At 37.8% G+C, this 21,524-nt stretch overlaps 1 protein-coding gene across 1 annotated transcript in view; it reads right to left on the minus strand.

Moving 5' to 3' along the window:
* Window positions 1-21,524, minus strand: part of FAM193A (family with sequence similarity 193 member A) — a 55,602-nt gene that overhangs the window by 11,319 nt on the left and 22,759 nt on the right. Inside the window, exons 8-18 of the mRNA XM_009285396.1 lie at window positions 18,594-18,671; window positions 16,880-16,992; window positions 16,485-16,727; window positions 14,365-14,518; window positions 14,084-14,263; window positions 10,750-11,001; window positions 8,124-8,322; window positions 6,542-6,814; window positions 5,920-6,202; window positions 3,463-3,649; window positions 1,274-1,504 (exon numbers count right to left, since the gene is read on the minus strand). Of these exons, the coding sequence (XP_009283671.1) occupies window positions 1,274-1,504; window positions 3,463-3,649; window positions 5,920-6,202; window positions 6,542-6,814; window positions 8,124-8,322; window positions 10,750-11,001; window positions 14,084-14,263; window positions 14,365-14,518; window positions 16,485-16,727; window positions 16,880-16,992; window positions 18,594-18,671 (2,193 nt within the window). The remainder of the gene's footprint in view (window positions 1-1,273; window positions 1,505-3,462; window positions 3,650-5,919; window positions 6,203-6,541; window positions 6,815-8,123; window positions 8,323-10,749; window positions 11,002-14,083; window positions 14,264-14,364; window positions 14,519-16,484; window positions 16,728-16,879; window positions 16,993-18,593; window positions 18,672-21,524) is intronic.

Genomic DNA, 21,524 nt, shown 5'->3' on the forward strand with positions numbered 1-21,524 from the left:
AGGTATTTAAAAGACGTGTAGATGCGGCACTTAGGGACATGGTTTAGTGGACATGGTGGTGTTGGGTCGATGGTTGGACTCGATGACCTTAGAGGTCTTTTCCAACCTTAATAATTCTATGACTCTATAACATGAACATAAAGAATATAACTTGTGAACATCAGTCTTCCAAACCCATGGAAGCATTTAAAGAATGCAGAATTAGGGCCAGCAAGCAAATCCACGAACAAGAAATATTTACAGTGTGGTCACACAACGTACTTACCAGAATTCAAAAACATTCAACAATCAATCTCATTGCACTTTGCATGAACATAAAGAATATAACTTGTGAACATCAGTCTTCCAAACCCATGGAAGCATTTAAAGAATGCAGAATTAGGGCCAGCAAGCAAATCCACGAACAAGAAATATTTACAGTGTGGTCACACAACGTACTTACCAGAATTCAAAAACATTCAACAATCAATCTCATTGCACTTTGAACTTTATACCTAAGGATGATACTGGAACTGCAGTAAGAAAAGCCAATTTCTTGCTTGTTCAACTTAAAAAAAACCAAATACATATTTCCTCTATTAATCCAGCAAATACTGTTTTCAAAAAATAATTTCACTGTTACACTTCAGAGTTTTTTAGAAGTGTTTTTGCCAATTTCCATTTGAAAGCAACCTGTATTTTTTCTTCCCTGTCCCCTCTTTGCAGCTCGCCACTTCACTCTGGCTTGGGCTAGCCCTTTGTGTCATCATGTGGCACAGCGTTTAATCTCTTTCAGTCAGGACAGCAAGGTGCCCAGTGCAGTGGTTCTAAAAATATGAAATCTTGACTTTTCCACTCTCATAAAAGTACTGACCTAGTGTTTCCTGGCTTCCTACAGAGATACATTATCATAACCATTATCCCAATAAAGAAACACCAGTTTTATAACTTCCCCCACTTTTAAATATCAATTCTGCAAAACAATCAAATTCTTAATATTTCTGACATTTAGAAATAGCTTTCTAAAGTGTGGGAAATTCCAATATAAAGCTGACTTTCAACAAAACACATGACAATGACATTGTGAGGAATCTTCCCAGCCTACTACATAACTCCTCAGGCAGCATCAGAACAGGTAAGCTAGCTGTGTATATACAAACAGGCAGTGTATCACAAACTACACAGAAAACAATTATACCATTATTATAAAGTCAGTATACAGTGGTATACTTACAGAGAGTGCACAGATTCTCAAAGACATGAGGTCTAGGATAAACATACTTTTATGTCTTACCTTTCTTTGCTTATGTCTGGCTCGCTTGGCTGCCCGAGAACTGCTTACTGGTTTGGTTTCAGAGCTGTTTATAAATTGTAGCAAGTCTTCCACCTTTCGGTGGTCAACAACACTTTCCCTTTCAGAGATCTGATCTGGTTTCTTCGGCTGTTCCTCTTTCCTTTTTGTTAGACGTAAACGAAGCTTTTCTCGCATCTCTGCGTAATTTCTACTGGTTGGTGCAGCTGGAGGCTGAAGGACATGAGACAAGAACTGAGTGACTAAATGTAAATATTTCACTGACCTAATACTTGTGAGATTTCGAAATTTTAGAGACCTTCAAATAACTTGGAAGGTCCAAACCTGAATATCAAACTTCTCATTGTTTGTATATGTACCTAAAGGTGTGTTTAACAGGCAAACAGACCTGTCAGACTTGGTGCCAGCTTGTGAACTGTATTTTCCAACTGAAAGAATGACTGATCTTGTGGGGGAATGCACAAGTGAGAAGACAAAGAAATGCTTTTAAAAGCAAGAAAGGAGATTTCCACATTCTCTTGTGATCGGTATACCACATTTGAAAATTTGAAAGGAGCAGACATTTGCTGCTGTTTCTATTTTCTATGAAGTCTGTTTCAGAGTTTGGGCTACATGGGCCTCTGGGCTGTAACTGTGAAGGCTTGATTACCTGGCACTGAAGCGTGCCAGCATACCTCCAGCAGAGCCGCATCATTAACTTGTTAACACTGCTGCAAGTTGAATCCTTGCGTCATGTTTCATATCTGTATTCCCATCCACTGCTCCTGCCTCTCAGCTCCTCACTCCTCCTCCTCTCCTGCTGCCTTACCCTCTCCCCTCCTGCACCAGATCTGGTGCCCATCTGTTTGGAGCTACACCAGTTCAACTCATTAAACGAGCAAAACAAAGCCTATTAGCTTAAAAATCCTGTAGCGTTCTGCCACTTCAGCAAAATAAATAACTTACTGTGCAATCAGGTGACTATCAAAGACAGATCAATCATGGATATGGTGGGAACATGCAACGAGAAACGGGATCTCCCCCCTGCCCCTTTCAGCCACAGGGCAGGGGCTTTTAATTCACTTCAAGCCCTAAGATGAAACTGCATCTGATCAAATACATGGCCAATAAACTGAGCTTTTACTTCAAATAGGAAAAAAATGCCAGAGACTCAAATTCTACCAGTTAACTGATTATTAAAACAGATTACACACAGATTTACAAATGAGGCCAGCAGGAAAATAAAATTTTAAGTTAAGAAAAAATTTAATGTGGCAACTTAACAGCTTTTAACATTTCATTTGTGCAAATGAAGAGAGATGATTATAAGAATTCACTAGACATGCTACTGGTATGAAGTTAACTTAAGGATGCTTCAAACGAAGTATTAAAATGAAGAACATAAAGGAAAAGATTTTGTATAACATGCATGGTTTAGAACTTCATAATTTCTTCAAAATACCCTTTAAATACAAATAGAAGTCAGGGCCTATCAAAATGCACCAGTAAAGAAAATTGTTTGTAATATTAAAAACAGGGAAAATGCAGCTTGGGTTTTCCTTTGATAAAAGTGCAATTTAAACTTACACTGCTTAAGTTCTAGGTTAGAAATTTTTTTTTTCTTTTTTTTTTTTTTTTAAAATAAAGTTGAAGTGAATAGTTTGAGGATTGCTATTTTTACAGATGGGAGAATGGCTCAAATTGCCACGAACATTTTAAAAAATAGCCTATATTAAGTGTACTTTTACCCAAAATCACCATTTATATTTACACTATTGTAAATATAAATGTATATTTACAGTAAATATAAATAATTAAATGTAAATACTGTACACTACACTGTATTTATAATTACACTACTACAGATGAGTGCATGAATCTTGTAAAGTTATTTAAATGGCTCAATGCCCCTGTTGGCAGTTTCAGTCAAACATGGTATCTTTTATCCAAGTCAGTTGCTTCCTAAATCTGTTAGTCATTTTTATTGGTCTTGAATTGCTTTCAACTGGAAAGGTTTGTTTCAATTCTTCATTTCAAAGAGGAAAATTACTTTCTAACCATGCTCCTTTTAGTACTTCTCTTGAGCAAGCTCCAATGCCACCCCCTTAGTTGCCGACTGATAAATCACATGCAATTGATGATGAGTAAGTGACAAAAAAGCAAATAAAAAGATTTGAAATCCAACAACTTACTCCTCCATGGCCGAAGAACTCACAGTAACAGCAGTCACAGTATTTTCCTTCCTTCTGATTTGTGGATGTTGAGGTACTGGAGCTATGCTCTGAACAGCTGTCTTCATCTTGGCTCTCCTCTCCGTCATACTGTTGATGATCATATGTGTTACTGTTCTCACAGCGATGGCCCTCACAATCAGGATCACTGTTAAATTAAGAAAAAGCTTATAAAAACTCGAGGTATTTGAAAAACAACAAACAAACCTATACAGTTATATGTACATCTAACAGAAACAATGACTCTGAAACTGGGATATCAGCCACCACTGATGCATTAAATCCTAAAGCCTTCATCCAGTAGCTTTCAAATAGACACGCTCAAAACCAAGCAGCAAGATAAGATGATACAAAGGAAAATGATTTATGAGAAACCCATTTAGTGACTCACTGAACGAGCAGCCTAGAGAATGAGTTTTGGAACTGTTCTTCCTGGCTTTAAACAGGTAAAATAGTTTCAGAAGTAGTGATTTTAGCTTTTTTAATTATTTTAATGATTTTAGCTTCTTAAAATGGTATGGTTTTGAAACTGCTGCCCCTCTCATCACTTGTGGTCTGAAGAGAGCTGTGCAGTTGCAAAGTACTCAACTTATTTCTAAACACCCCCCCTGGTTTTAGATGGATTTTCAAACTCTTGACTTAAAGAAAAAATTCAAGGTCAGCTAAAAACAAAACGTTCCCATTACCCTGTTTGCACCTTTATTTTCAAGGGGAAATACTAGCATGTCTCTTCAATAAGCATAGCAGTTTATTCCCTCCAGAGTTCTGCATAACTGTGTGCCCAACATATCTACTGTCTAGTTCTTCTAAAACTGATGTGATTTTGCTTCAAATGTAAAAAGTATTTAAAAAATATCCACTCATCTAGCATTAGTATTTCTTTGTTCTTATATTAGAAAGGTGAAAACTGGCCATAATCTGTCTTAACTGCAAAACATATGTGAATCTTCTTTCTAACCTCACTTCCCCTGCCCTCCCCTCCGTAAGTTTTTCAAGAATTAGTGACCAGGGCAGAATGAAAAACTGTTCAACTTCAGTATTCTAGTTAGGGAAAAGGCATGCAAAACTGTTGCACATAACAGGAGATACTGCCAGTCAGTGCAAACATTCTGACAAGTCAGTTTGAGCAGCCTTGGCATCACTGTTTCTTGCCTGTTGAGAGTCAGCATTACAGTGCGCAGCGGCACAGTGGGATAGCACATGCTAGGTGTAACAGATACAATTCCATAGAAATCAAGGCTTCATTAGTTCTGTCACTCAGTCACTGGATCAAGACTAGAGCATAAGGCAGTTTTTCCCATTATAGCACATCCCTGATTCATACAGACTGCAATAATTATTTCTGGGTTCTCTCCCAGTTCATTCCTTATGAACTAAAATTACTTTATCATGTTAGCACCTGGAGATGATGATAAAAGTTGGATTTCTATTGCATTAAATAGCCTATATTCAATTCTCTCTCTGCACTAGGTAAGAAAGTTACGAAATTGCAATAATTTCTCGAGCATGAAAGAACAGTTACTTATTTTGTGGTATCATCAATAAAACCAGTTGATAACAGAAATAAGGGCATTTTTAGAAGTACTTCAGGTATGCAGTTATCTAACTCTGCCTAAATCTCACATTATCTTCTGAAAACTACTGCAGTAGCCAGGAGACTGCATTCATAGCAGCCATGACCACAGCCCTACAGGTCACATAGTACTTAGAGCAATGATTAGCTGCTTTTCTGTTATGCCTGCACTCTTCAGACATATCAAAGAGTTGGCACCATTGTCAGTCTGCCACAATACATAGCACTACCAGAAGACAGCTCCAAACTCCTCCCAACCTCCAAGACCTTTGAAAACCTTTGGAAATCAGAACATCCTTCCACACTACAACCACTGTATAAATGGTGGGACTGACACCTAAGAAATCCTAAGTGCAGTCAGGAAAACGTGTTACTATGTGGCAGGTCTCAAGACCATGTATGACCTTTTTATAGTTTGAGCTAAGGAGTCTGTAGACAGATTTAAGTTTTCACAGCTTTTCATTCCTGCTTGCCATGTAATGCCAAAATGACAGAAAACAGATACATTATACAACAGGTTTGCGTGTCAGCAGCAGCAATCACTACTGACAATGACAGAGTAAGAAAGAATACAGCTTGACTTATTTACCCCAGGCCACATTTCTAAAACTGAGCAAACATTCATTTTTAAGCCTCTAAACTCAGTAACTAGATCCTGCAATGGAAATCATATCTGTAAAGTCTCACACCAAGTTACATACTAAGTATCAGAACTTAGTCTCATTTGCTGAACACACAGACAGCTCTTCTTTCATGCTACAAACATTGGCAAAGGAGAAAAGGTATCTGTATTTTAATTCCCCTTCTACTATAAAAAAGAACAGCAATAACAACAACAAACTTACCTGCAGACACTTGGTGGGGCACTTACAGAGCTGTCTGTAGTTGAAGTAGGAGGTGCAACTGTAGTAGGACAAAGACCTGAATGAGGATCCACAAATCCAGGGGCTGTTGCAGCAGTTTTGGGGAAAGAAGGAGCAGCAAGATTTGGAAGATGTGGTGTAGAGGCTGGAGACAGTGCAGCAGGAGACAGTGAAGGAAGGGATGCTAAACTGGTAGGACTATTTCGTGGTGCAACTGGTGCAGAATGTCTATGGTCCTCTTTATTAATATTGTGGAACACTTCACCTAAATTGGGGGGAAAAAGAAACCACAATTAAAAATAATTAGTAAGTCTCCATTAATTACCCAAACAATCATGCAAAGTGCTGGATGTTCTCAGTTTCTGTAAAAATGGGGTAGTATTTCAACACGTTTCTATTCAGTCCCAAACTCTAACATCAAGGTCTTTTACAAAGTTCTTTAATCCAGGAGTACAGAGACTACAACTCAAGAGTAGTAAAACCAGCAACTAACGAAAATCATCAAGATGCGTAATATTACTAAAATAAACACATATAAATCTTTACAGTTAGCTAAATGTACTTGAGTCAGTTAGTAAGCTGTATGTGAATTACAAATCCTTACCTATCGATGAAGGTCTCTTGGATGATACTTTGAATTGGTTGCTGCTTGACTGCACTGTAGTAGCTGTGCAGGAGACAGAAGAAGTGGCAGAAGAGGTTGCCATGACAACTTTATTAGCTTCCATAAAGGCATCCTGGAAATTGTACAGACATTTCTTCTTTGCAGCATTTTTTTTCTCTTTGCTGTCAGTAACTGCTGTTGCTTCATTGCTAGATGTAGTAGGAAGTGCTTCGGGTCTTATTTCCGAGAGTGCTGGTGCTAATATATCACTCCCTTCAATTGAAACACACATAGCAATTAAGAATCACAGAATTACAGAATTGTCTTTATGGCATTTAGAATTAACCATTCAATAATTTAGACACAGACAAGCAAGGATATATTGTTAGCGTTGGCTTGGTAGGATTAGTGAAGTGATCCTCCTCTCCCTCACCACCAAATACTATAGCTGTAACAAAAAGTGCTGAGAAGTCTCAGAGCAGAAGTCACAAACCTTGAAGTTACAATTTTAAGAACACTACTAAAAGTGTGTTAAGAAGTGACAAAGATGCTACAGATACCTTTATCCACTTATTAATTTAAAAATTAAAATTGGACACCATTTTACATGCTAAGTATAGAAGCTTCAACATCTGAAGTCCAGGTTTGCCATGCAACAATCATGAGCAGGAACAACATATCCTTCTATCAATATAACATCACAAACCTTATCTTTACTTATTGGTAATTCCAGCTAACTACAGCAACACCTTTGTGATAGACCTTCCACACAAGCTTGCCACTAACCATCTGTTGGAACAGCTACCCATAACTACAGTTGTAAATGGATGAGCTATGCTACTAGGGAAGTTTTCTGGAGGTTTTTAATGCCTTTCCTTTTAAATATCACTGTAGTAGCTTGACAGAAGTTAGCAGCAGATCAGTCTGAAAAAAGCCAACACACAAAACCTTCTTCCTTTTTCATACAAGTCAAATAAAATAAATAAATAAAATAAAATAAAAAAGGCATTTTAATATTTACTATGAAGTGAATGGAAAGATATATAGATATATATGTTATTTCTCTTCTGTTCTCTTTCACTTTAACCATTAGTATTTCCAGAGGCTTCCTGACTTCAATTAATCTTTTGCTTGATTTACGCCTCTATCTTTTTGAATGACAATGCAGTTATGTCTGCGCATTATAAGAAGCAGGATGTAGTACCACGTTACCAGTGCTCTTACAACCTTGTAGAAAAAGAGCAGGCCTTTGTGGCAGAAGACCAAAAGTTATTTAAGTTTCCCCTCAATTTCCATTTCTCTGCAACTCTAAACTTCTGAAGACAAAAATACCTCTAGACAATGACCGTAGGTGAAAAATAGTGTGCTATTCTTTTGCCTTTAGCATCCTCTCCCCAATACATAAGAATTTATTTTTCAATTTTCAGCCCCACTGGAGTAGAAATGGCAGCAAATATCTGCCAGAATCCCGTCTTGTAAAACCATGATGATGAAACCTACCATTCCTGGAAAAAAGTGCCACACTCCATTTCAAAACATAAGGCTTTTAACTAGTCAGTGTGAAGTAGTAATAAACCCTCACCAGGAATTGTATCAGGCAAAAATGTAGCAGGATTCCAGTTCTTGTCATTCATCATCTCTGATCCCCAAAGACTTATAAATTTAGAGCTATTCCAATCTGGAGTGCTCCCAAAACAGCTTGGATAAATATGATCTTGGAGAGATGCATTGAATACTTGATGCTTGTTTGTATGATTCTGAACTGGAGCTGGCGGTAATGCCTACAAAAATAAACAGTATTTTCCTCATTAATATTCTGTTTGCTTACACAGTCACTCCAACAGCAATATTCAAATCATAGTGTTTCAATTGTGAAAGGCATTATAAAAAGCATAATAAACAGTATTTCCCAGAATGATAAAAAGACTGGTTTGTTGATTTTTTTATGCAGATAATATGTTACACAGATTGTATGTACACAATTTATAATCACAGACATTGCTTTTAGATTCAGCTAACTGATGAATACAAAAAAGCGTTCTCCAGAAATACTTGGGTTAATATATATTGGTAGGCCCTCATTTTTAATTAAAAACAGTACCTGTATGAACATAGAACTTGTTCGGATTTATTACCTTTCAAAGCCCAAGCTGCCAAAAACAATCCTCTGTGACATGATAATCATTAACACATAAGACATTTGTGATAAAGGGATTACAAACACTTCAGGATTTAAAATAAGCACAGTAGAAAAAGAAATAAAACACTTATTATTTGAAAACATCATTTGAAAGTTGATTATATTCTTCTGCTTTTTTCATCTCCAAGTATTAACAGGTTCCTGACTTAAAACTTAACAGGCAAGGAATACACCCTTTTATTCTAAGAAGCAACTGGGGGAAAAAAGGAACACACACTTTTTCTTGTTTTGTAGAGGCAAGTTGTTCTGCCTCACCCCATTTCTTCTAGCTGAAATTGTTTATTCACATTCCAAAATGTAACTTTCTCCCAGAGACCTTGTGCAATGCAAGCATTATGCTCAATTACTGTCACCTTTAAAAAAACCAAGGAAAAGTGAGCTTGTTCTATTTTTGTACTACATTTGATGCAATGAAAAGCTACACAGAAGTAGATATAGATATTAAAAATATCAGCTGAGTCCAATGACATTTCATACATGAAAGTCTAAACGCTCATAGCCAAGCAAACTACCTATATACCCAGTCTCCTTTTTCTGTACAGAAGGATTTTCACTATCTGACTAATGGTGAAGTGGGAGGGGCTGGAATATCCTGCATAAAAGAAAACTCTCACACATGGGTACAAAGAAACACTTCACAGGGCAGAACAGCCTATCCATGATGAACCAAGCCTGATCCAGCAGGGCTTATTAGCTCATTCACTACCAGCTCTGCTGAATTCAGCTGGCTCTTCAAAGGCGAAAGCTCCCCTAAAGCTTCAGCTTCCACATATGTCTTTCCAGCTCCAGCATAACATAAATACATGGAGCCCAGCTGGTTCAGGTGCTGTGCCAGAGCTAATAGATCTGGCCTGCATTACAAGGCCACTTGGTGCTAGCAGCCTGCTACTCTGCATGGGGCTTCTGGTGTAGCCTTGACAGTGTGCTGCGGATGTTCCACTACACAAAGGTCTTCTGAAAGGAAAGACAGCAGAGATCAGGGATGGGAGCTTGAGTAGACTGCTATAAGGGATGTAAAAAGAGCTCTGGAAGGATGGCAGAAGGTGGGGGTACAACAACTAGGGGTTTCAGAAGAATGGCAGTGGGCTGTTGAGAAATGGCATGCTGGCACACTGCAGTTAAGGAACTGGTGCGCTGCAACAAAGATAAGGAAGGGACATTGATAAGACAGGAAAAAACAAAGTGGATGTTAAGAAGGACAATAAGACTAAGTAATAGTCATCTTAGTGAACTAATCTACTCTCTTTGCAACCACAGGATCACGGGACCAGATGAAAGGGAGATGACAGGAATATGTACCTAATGACAAAGGCTTTGCCCCTTTCAGCAGCACCCACAATTCAACTGATTTAAATACTATGTGAAACACCACCACATTAATAGTAATTCTTGCTTTTGACTCATACTTCTGAAAAGCAGTCACCTGGTCCCAATCCTTGTTCCACATCTTTCTCTTGTTTATTACTTACAAGTTTTAGGTCAAAAGAATTTTGCAGAACCTGCAAAAAAGCAAGTTCTCTCAAAGCACAAAACCACTTAAAAATAGACTCCTATGCCTCAGTTGTCTCAAAAAAAATTTATCACTAATATTGTGAACTAGAAACCTCAGGATATTATCGCCAAAATGGAATATTAAATTTTGAATTAAATTTTGACCTTCAGTATATGGGAAATGAAGATTTAATTAGTCCTATCACACTGACTAAAGCCCCGTTACTGTTTCCACCACTGAAGACTCATTTGACTCCACGTTCTTTCTAATCACAGTAAGGAAATTATCAGTCTTCCTAACAAAAGCTGCCCTTAGCCCTGCTGTATGAACCTTCCACCAGTTCTGAATCTGTCCTATTCCCTACCCCTCACTATTCCCTCCAAAAGGACTACTATAAACAGACCACAATTTAAAGCAACTTTCATGGTTTCACTGATACTCAGTCATGCTGGTTTATACAGGTGTACAGTATTTTTCCTGGGACCAGGATGCATTCATCTCCTTCGTCAGGCTTACCTTATTGTGTGTAAAGGGAGAGGCTGTATACAAGGTGGGATGGATAAGTGGACGAGGCAGATGAGGAATTGTATGCAATGGTATATGCCCATGGATGTGAGGATAAAGATGAAGTGCAGGATGTGCAGGTTTTTCAGGATTCATAAACTGGTGGCCAGCAGGCAAGCGTCCAGTTGCAAGTGCAGAGGCTGTTAGACCTGAGGCTTCTTGTTTGCAAACGTGACATTCACAAGCATTTGAACCTTGGTCAGCCTGTAAGAAAATGTAAAAAAAAAAAATTCAATCTACTCGACAGACAATAAAATCAGCTTTTTCCCCCATCCTTTTTTCTTAGTAATCATTAATATTACTTCATTTTGCATACATCAACTAATATTTTCAGAGCATCCACAGAATTCTTTCATCTAATACCAACAGAAAAACCTTGTAGTGAAGTAAAAGCACTAGTGGAGGATCTTTATCTTAGTTAAGAAAAGAATGCCCTAATAATTGACAGCATTTCATACTGTACAAATATTTAATGTCCACTATCAGTGACAAAAAGCAAGATACTGATACAAATAATCAATAACAGATATATATAGGAACCTTGACAGCATTTGATCATTACTAGGCAATTAATTACCCTACTATAAAAAAAAAATCAAATTGGATTATTATTTTCCACAATTTTCCAAGCATATGGAAAAACACTATGTGTAGAAAGTAGTAATAAGGGTCGATTAGCTGATAAAGTTGGAAGTAGTTCTGAGCTGCATTAGGCAGAGCACTGCCAGCATGTCAAGGGAGGTGATCTTTCTACTCTGCTCAGCACTAGTGAGAGACATCTGGAGTGCTGGGTCCAGTTCTAGGCTCCCCAGTACAAGAGAGACATGGACATACTGCAGTGAGTCCAGTGAAGGACCACAAGGATGATTTAGGCCTTGAAGCATTTGTCATACAAGGAGAGGCTGAGAGACCTGGGACTGTTCAGCCTCAGGAGAGAAGACTCTGGGGGATCTTATCAGTGTGTATTCCCTGACTGGGCAGCGAAGAGGAGAGTAAAGAGGACAGAGCCAGACTTCTCTCAGTGGTATCTCATGAAAGGACAAGAGGAAATGGGCACAGACTGAAATACAGAAATTCCACTCAAGCTCAAAGCGTTTAGTGGTTTGTGAGAGTGGTTGAACACTGGAACATGTTACCCATAGCATTTCTGGAGCCTCCATCCTTGGTGATACTCAAAACCCGACTGTACACAGTGCTGAGCAACCTTCTCTAGATGATCTCGCTTTGAGCAGGAGGGCTGGACTAGATTATCTGCAGATGTCCCTTCCAAACTCAACTATTCTGTGACTGTGTGAAGCAGACATTTCTCATGAAACATTTCATAATCGCATCAGCCATGAGAAATCCATGCCTTATTAGAACCTTTTACTGGTCTCAAGGTATCATTAGCCTCTGTTGTCTCAAAAGGATTCAAGACTTTGGAAGAAAAGCAGCCCAGGGAACAGCAGCTCCATTTCCCCCTCTCAGCTCAGTACTTTTTCCTGCCACTGTCATCTAACATTTCACTGGAAGATAATTTTACCAGAAGCAATACCAGGAACACTTCCCAATTGCTAGTTTTCCCAGCAATGTGGCAGCACACATTTTTCCAAAAAGCAACATTAGCTAACTTAGCTTTCTAGAAAGAATTGACAGGTGGTATTCTTCTTCAGTATGCCTTCTTCAGTATTTCTTCTTCAATATGCCTTCCTCTCAGAAACAAGTAACTCTTCATTATCACTTAAAAGCATTACAGCCTTTGACACAACGTATATTTTAACAACCAAAGATTTCATAAACCAAATACAATGATTGAATTAAGTGTATGGGGGGGGGGGGAAGACTTTCTCATAAAAAAATTAGTATTCTCAAGAAACCAATACAAATCTACTAACAACTGAAAATGGAAAAAAGATGTCAAACAGTATGGTAAGATTCAAAACCCAATTCTGACCAACTTTTGTGTACTAAGCATGAAAAGGAATCCAAAGAGGAATAAAGATACCAAGTAAATGAGCAACCCCAACAGATAATGCCAAAAAAATCTCAAATGCACATGATGTGTACCAGTGAAATCAATCACTTGAATGCAGTGTTACAAGGTAGATACTCAGCTCTGATTAGAAAATCAGGCTAAAAAAAAAAGTCATTAAGAGTTCCTCAGAATAATTCTGAGAAAATTCTTCTTCCTCAAAGAAAACAAAAAAGAGAAAGGTTAAATCTGCCTTTTTATCCTGCATTTTAGTTTGCTTCCCTAAGGCAAGTAGACTTACAAAATCTCACTTGATTTTCCACAACAAATGCTGAATCTGTTCACCAGTTTCACACTAGTTTGACAGAGGTCTCACCCCATATAAGTATTATGTCATTGGTCAGCCATACACAGAAAAAAATCTCAACATACTTGCTGAAAGAAAAGTAGCTTAATACTCTTAACACATGAGAAAATACTTCCAGTGGAAGGCCTTACAAACATGCTAACCACAGGGGAAGAGCTAATGGGAGTTCCCACCTGACTGTCATCTAAGCTCTCAAAGATGCCCCCTCCGATGTGGATTCTTTTGTACAATAAGCAATAAGTGACTGGTGTGTTCTCTCTCAAAGCAGCAAGCCCGTGTTGTAGCTGCAGGATAACTCAGATTAAAAGCCACACAGTCACAAAGACAAGTCCATTGGATGCTTTGCTTTGGTGCTCAGCTGTTAAACCAAACACCACTACCTACTGAGCAGATACTTTCAGCTTGGTTCTCTGGGTGGTTTGGTGACCTTACAATAAAGAGCTTAATAATCTTAAACTATTAAAAAAAAAAAGTCATCAACTACCCCAAGACCCATGCCACAAGTCATGCAATGGATTTAACTACACAGGGCCTCAACAGGGAAAGTTAGTCCTCAGATGTAATTAAGAAGTGCCTGTTAACTAAATACTTGCATCACTTCCCCCTCCTCCCCTGAATTAATTTCAAATAACTTAACATTAACGTTTAACAAAGACCAAGCTCAAACTTCCAAGCAGAAATGCTTCTTAGTTTCTGTTTCTCATTCATGCAGGCAGGAATAAACTTTTTTCCCCTTTTACTGAAGCCCCCTTCAATATAACTAACATATTTCAGGTTTTGACTATGGGAAGATATTAGCCATGACAATATACAATCAGCTGAAAAATATTTTAGGTATCATACCTACCTACTGATAACTTAATACATTAAAAGTTAAACATTTAATTAAAGATGTAAATGTATTGCTATTCAAGCAGCCACATTTCTAAAGTTAATTCACTAGAAGGGTTTCTTTTAGATTACTATACCTGCTGACTGGGGTAAGAAGGCGGTGGACTATCCATTTTTGCTTCATCTTTCCTTAATGTCCTTTTTCCTAGAGACATTTCCTCCTTTTGAGTCCCTGGTGGTTCACCACTGCTTTCCCCATCCGCTTCTTCATCATCTGCTTCTGAGGAACTGCTGCTAGTACTGCTAACCTGAGGAGACTGGACAACATTAACTCATTAACATAGGGGTGAAGGACAGACCTTTCTCCAGCGAGCACATCCAACTGCCAGAAGAAGATACGACAATGTAAATACTGTACCTCATCTTTCAATGCCATGTTTTCACCTCCGCCATTTAGCTCACTGTGAATTCCATTCATGTTGGCTACCACCTCTGCATCGTCGTAATTATTCAGTGGGTAGATATCAGCAAATTTTGCTGATAATGGCGCAACATCTTCATCATCACTACCACTGAGGGGAAAAGAGGTTTAGATAAATCACAGTGCTCGGTAACCTCAGTTACTGTGAAAGCAGGTAGAGCACCAAAATGAAATAAAGTTGAGGGCATCACTTATATAAATGTTCCAGTTAGGAGTCAAAGGATTGCCTTCCAAGTTGTTTAACTGAACTTCTTATTTCAAGCAAGTAAAATCAAGCAACTTGCCGCATAATCCTACTGAATATAGTAGTTGCATGCCTGAATGACAGACCAGATCAAAAATAAGATTCTCTGTTATTTCTGTGTAAAATATTTTTCTACCACTGTTTTCTGACCAAGAATCTATCAAATTAATAATGACAGGATATGGATGACTTTTAATTTGATGAAAAAAGCCTTATGCCAATGATTTCCTTCACAGAAAGTGTGAAGTGGAAAAAAGTACAATATAAAATTCAAGTTTTTCCATACATTAAATATCAAACCAGTAACAGTAAGTAGGGAAACATTGAACACACCACAGTAATTCAAATTTCTCAATAGCAGTTACTTCCTAGACAACCCCACATCTACGTGCTTTTCAGAATCTGCTCTAAAATACTTAATGGAAATTTTTTCTGCACAGACAGCTAGTAAAAGAACATGAACGTTTAATTACTCGCTCCAGGGAAGTGTTGCAAAGATTGGTTCGTTCATGTTTCTACAGCAATCCAGAGCTCTTAAAAGAGCTATTAAACTGTGCACTTTATCTTTTTGCATTCCATGAGATACTGCGCCAAGATTTAATTACATGACGGCACCATTAGGCATATTTCAAACGTGCAACAAGGAAATAAAACACAGCAGATATGAGACATAAAATGGCCCTTCCCCAAGGAGCAGTGATATTTCCCTAAAAATAGGCTTCTTACAGTAAATATTACTTGGATTCAACTGAATTAGCTTCTGAAGAGACAAACTGAACAATTTTGGACATGTCAGCACTAAAACTAATGAGGGTTTACAGAAATCACAAACTATGCATTTAAGAATATGTAGCTAAACATACCACCACATAATCTGTTTTCAAGCACTCCCCAAAGGGGCTCAGAAACGAAAGTCCTGTTATGGAAGATTAAACCATTGATGGTAGTAGACGCAAAGGTAAACGTTTAAAAGAAATTGAACTTAGTGAAGTGATATTCATCAGAAACATCCCACACATCTGCACTGTCCTCGTTCATCACACCATATTAACACAGAATGCTAATGCCAATTCCCTTGACTATACTGACAACAGGTATTTCATTAGTGTTCCCACCAGTACTGAAGTCGGGTTTTTTTAAATATTCCTTTAGAATATCATGTGACAGAGGAGACTGCTGGATAGCTGTACCCTAACCACATACAGAAGCCAGCCTACCAAGCAGTTTTAACCCTTCAGAATTATGGAAGGGGCAGAAGCCTACCATTAGACTAATGCCTCAAATCTGATGGTCATTGTGATCTGAATAAAAGAAAGAGGGTGACAGATACCTCTGATAGGGACAATAATTTTTGATGCAAGACTCAAGTTAACACAACTTCAACAATCCTAAAAGCCTCCTAATAAAGGCTTTTTTGGAACTAAACTGATTCATATGAAATGACCATCCCTCAGAGAAAAGATCACCAGTACCCTTGCTCAGTTTAAGAAAATGTGACATTTTAAAATGATGCTTTAAAGTAGATCAGTATCTGATGTCCTTGTAATCTCAAAGCAAGAAAGTACATATTACACACAGTTCTAGCAATACTGTTAAGTCAACGTCTTCAGAAATTTTCAAGACTTTACAGGATTCTTTTTTAATTTATGTTTGCACAACATATAGCACTGGAGTTGTGGTCTGCTGAACACAGTACCATTATTAAATAATTTTCTGAGGCAAAACTATCATTACATAATGATAGTCAGCCAGTGCAACTTGCCTGCTTAAGTTCAATTCACTACAAAATTTTAAAACAGAAAAAAGAACTTACAAAGTTGGTGCAGAACCATTATCTGCAAGGATCAGTCTGGGATGTTGCTGAATTGTAATAGGCGAGCTGGAACCTGATCCTGAACTTGCTGAAGACATACTGGGTGGGCGGATCTCAGATAGATAATCCGGAGCAGAATCAATTTGTAGGGGTAACTGGTTAATGTGGATATCATCCGTTATAGGAGAATCCATGATGCCACACGTTAAAATGTGTGAAAGGCTGCAGTCATCACAAGTACATCTGTTCAAGAATTAAGATTACAGATTTTTATGACCTTGTTTAAGTAGCATTAATTTAAAGTAACCACACTCTGTTCCAATAACATATTTCCTTTTGCCTCAAACAAGAAATTAATGATTTATTATGATTTCATATAAAAAACATCAGCTCACCTTCTTCTATAATTACAGTTGGGACAGTCAGGCATGCTCAAACGTGATGACAGCATGTGTCTCATTGTGTCTGTGAAGTTGTTCTCCCCAGCTAGTGCTTTCTTGTTATTAAGCTGAAGTAAATTATAAAGGCAGTGTTTTAGTAGTGCAAGTCTTCCCATTAACAATTCAATGGCACATCATGATTAACAAATTACAAAATCAAAAAGGGTTCTCTGGGCAAAATATTTTAAAAGCAGAATAATTCAGAGTAATTTCATGAAGGTGGTGTTTTGATCATGAGTGAAAAAAGGAAGAAGTTCAAAGTTACAAACAACAAACATTTGGCACTGAAACTGTTCAAAGAATGTATGTTTCTACTATGAAATAGTAAAGTGGCCAAGTCCATCTCCTTGACTCATTTGTATGTGCAACTTGCATGGCATTTCTGCTGACACACTCTGAACTTGAGCAGTTCTTGTCTTTTTTCATGGTATGCACAAAAGGACACTGCTGACAAATGGAGAGAGAATGCAAACTCACCCTTAGCTTGCAAAAAAGAATTAGGACTAATTCTGTAGCCGCAATGGGATAAATTCAAGGAATGAAGGAAAAGGAAAACAGGGCTTGACTGTATTAGTGAAAAAAATACAATCCAAATAACCTCCACCTGGCAGAGGCCTAATCCTGAAAGCACCTAATTTCATTAGATACCTACAAACCTTAGGTTAAACAAGGATGTGCCTAAGCTTCCACTTTTATAGATGCCCAGACCTGATCCTTACCTAAGCAGCCATAGGCTTACAGCTCACTTAAGCCCAATTAGGATCAAGAAAAAAGAGGATTCTTCCTCAAGTCCTCTGAGGAGCCCTGTATACCAGATGTTCTAAAGACGTGGTTAACACAGGCTTATGTTCCTTATAGGAAAAAGTACTTACTGATGACTGCTTTGAGACATTGCCAATTTAAGCTTAAGTTTAAGTTTATTAAAATGTACTGACATACTCTCTCTTTCTTTGGCTCATGGCTAGCGTTTCTTTCCGCACATTGGTACAGGAACGGAGAGGTTCCCCATTCAGTCTTGACTCTAGCTGAGTCACACTGTACTCTTATGGAAAGCATGATACATACGTCAACACTTCTAGGCTACAGAAGAGAGTATTGTGTCTTAAACAGCAGATAGTTTTATAATAAGGTAGGAACTTCTACTAGCCCCTCTCTGGCTACAGCTTAAAAAAGGCTGCTCAGCCTTTTCCCCACAAAACAGATGTAGGAGCCATCTCCAGAGTCTTAACAGATGCAATCATCTGCCCTGCTACCATGGATCACCCTCCCCAGCTCTGCACACACAAGGGAATTTGTTAAACTCTTGAACACAATATTCCCTATCATGTACAACAAGGCAGCTCCACGCTCAATGTATTGGCTGTTTTGGATCCCACTCTAAGACATCAAAAATTCCCCTTTTATTGTATAAAGAATTTTAACACCTGGTATTCAATCTTAAGACTATGGTACTTATGTTTTTACCTTGTAATAAATGAGATTACATACTATTACATACTCTTCTTGGATCTTGCCTTTCTGTATTTTAGCTGACCAAATTTCATGCCTGGCATAGTTGCAGAATTAGATCATATAAAACTAGTACAATATACTACACTCACATGTTTGCATCTTACAAATACACATGAAGCATTAGTATAACTTAGTATGGTATTAAAAAAAATCCTACCTGCTCTTCAATAAAACGCCTCTGTTTAAAAAATTCCCAGTCTTCTTTTAGCATACGTTGTTTTGTTTTCATTGCCATCTAAAACAGAATTTAAGGAAAACTCATTGATTCAATCATAGAAATCCTACGCTATGGTCAATTGGTCTACCAGTTTCATTAAACCTAGCTTGTCTATACTACTGTGAAAGTACTTATATACTTAGTCAATATGAAGTGTATTTTGTTTGCTAATCATTTTATTTGAGTCACTTAAATGTAAGATTTAGTATTCATTTACACTATTTTTCAGTCTGATTTTTCCACTCTTATTTCTTACATTAATATTTCTTTTCATTAAATATTTTCATAGCATTTTCAATAAAATGTGATTGGAATTAAATCCTCAGCATCTCAGATCCACTAAAATCCATTAAAGTCTAGAGATACCGGAATTTCAGCAAGCCCTCAACACAGGCTTAAGTGCAAACTCTGATATGCCACATGTGGAACTAACCACCCAATCAGAGTAAACAAAATTAAATAGTGACATAGACTAACGCTATTTACCACTTTTATTCCTCAATGTATTTCATGCCCGTGGTTTATCTAAGGCTGGAAAAATATTTTATAATTACTCATCCCTGAATCACGTCACCATAAATGCACATAGATCCTGTAACTTTTTGAACACAAATGATATTTTTCTGATTTAGTAAATAAATTCACTCCGACAGAACGCAAAAACTTCTATGAACTTTAACACAGCAAAACACAAGAACAAAGCTTCTCCTGTTGTACCTTACAACATTTTAAGAGCACTAGTTCATCAGTGAGGAAAAACAACTATCTAGGTGTCGTGTTTTATCCCGGCAGGCAGCTAAACACCACACAGCCATTCACCCACTCCCCGGACAGAATTGGGGAAAAAAAGTAAAACTCATGGGTTGAGATAAAGACAATTTAATAGGACAGAAAAGGAAGGGAAAATAATAATAATAATAATAATAATAATAATAATAATAATAATAATAATAATAATAATAATAATAATAATAATAATAATAATAATAATAATAATAATAATAATAATAATAATAAAAGATAAAAAATATACAAAATAAGTGATGCACAATGCAATTGCTCACCACCCGCTGACTGATGCCCAGCTAGTTCCCAAGCAGCGGCCACACCCTGCCCCAGCCAACTCCCCCCAGGTTGTTTTTGTTCAGCATGACTTCATATGGTATGGAATATCCCTCTGGCCGGTTTGGGTCAGCTGTCTTGGTTGTGGCCCCTCCCAGCTTCTTATGCACCTCCAGCCTCCTCACTGGCAGAGCAGTATAAGAAGCTGAAAAGTCCTTGACTTAGTGTAAACACTGCTCAGCGACAACTAAACCAGTGTGTTTTCAACATTATTCTCACCCTAAATCCAAAACACAGCACTGTACGAGCTACTAGGAAGAAAATTAACTCTATCCCAGCCGAAACCAGGACACTAGGTTATCTTTTACAGTTCTTTTCATTTACCCAATCAATAAAAAAAAAATCTACCACCTTACAGAATATAACAAATTGCTTCATAAAGACATGTTAGTGAGCCAAAGTCCAATAGGTTATACCACTAGCAATCTTTTTTTTTCCTTCAAAAGCATGCCTCCAGAAATTTACACTTGATAAAAAGTTTAGAGTCTTACTGTTAACCTAAGCGTATTATTGCTATTATCATTATTTAACTTGGGAAATTAAATTTTAAGCTATGGATTTGAAACAGTGAAGTTTTGCCTAATGAATTTCTGAACCAATCAGCAGCATGTAATTCTAATTACTACTGTGGATTTTGATTTCCCTTGCTCCAGCGAGGTTACATTAACACCAAAAAATGAGTTTATCATGTTTATGTGTGTTTTTTTATAAAATAGCATGTATGAAATATTCTTGAACCATTGGTACCATTTCTTAGACACACTAAAAGGTACTGCAGAGTCTGCGGCCAAAAACAGCAGAGATTTCATCCTGGTTGTACTACCAGCTTCTGAGCACCCCTGAGCTATAAACACAGCAATACTCACTGGTTTAGGTGCCCTGCCACCTAGCTGAATCCTCATTATCAAAGACAGGCACCTACATTCGCTATAGATTAGAAGAGAAGACTTTAATGCCAAAGAATGAAGTTTAAAACAGCCAGTGCATTAACTGGGAGCTGCCTACTCAAGCCTGCCAAGAAACTGTCAAAGAAAACAGCATGGTTTAAGACTTGGTACTCTTGAGTATTAATGGGAACAGGGGCTGAAGCTAAAGTTTCCTACTTCCAACTTCGCAGCCTTTCCAATACCCCATGTCTACAAGTATCTTAAGTTATTAATTCCATAAATAATAGGAAATCACTTCTCTCCCCTCTTTCCTTTACCCAATGACTATTTATTTCAGCAGAGCAAAGCAGCTGCAATACAAACCACATGATTCATGCCCAAGAATTCTGCTAGGGAGTGGGAGATAAATTCAAATGCTATCAGAAGGAAAAATTTACACTTCACTCTTGCACATCTGCAATGAATATGCTACCACTGCTGCCCAATGAAGAAGAGAGGTCCACTACCACCTTCTTCCTTCCTCCCTGTATATTTGAGGCTAAAGAGTATTTGAGACCCATCAGACAAGACAGTCTACATGGATAATAAAAGAAATATTCATTCAAACTTTGCTTACAGAAAAAAGTGGTAACTGAGGATATTCTGAGAGCCTTGATGAGAACCCGGGGGACACACAGATGATTCTGGCACTCATTTCTGTATTTCATAGAATCATAGAATAGTTCGGGTTGGAAGGGACCTCTAAAGGTCATCTAGTCCAACCCCCCTGCCATGGGCAGGGACATCTTCAACTAGATCAGGCTGCTCAGAGCCCCGTCCAGCCTGACCTGGAATGTTTCCAGGGATGGGGCATCCACCACCT

This window comes from Aptenodytes forsteri, unplaced genomic scaffold (assembly GCF_000699145.1).
Source record: "Aptenodytes forsteri isolate BGI_AS27 unplaced genomic scaffold, ASM69914v1 Scaffold88, whole genome shotgun sequence".
Classification (NCBI taxonomy): Eukaryota; Metazoa; Chordata; class Aves; order Sphenisciformes; family Spheniscidae; genus Aptenodytes; species Aptenodytes forsteri.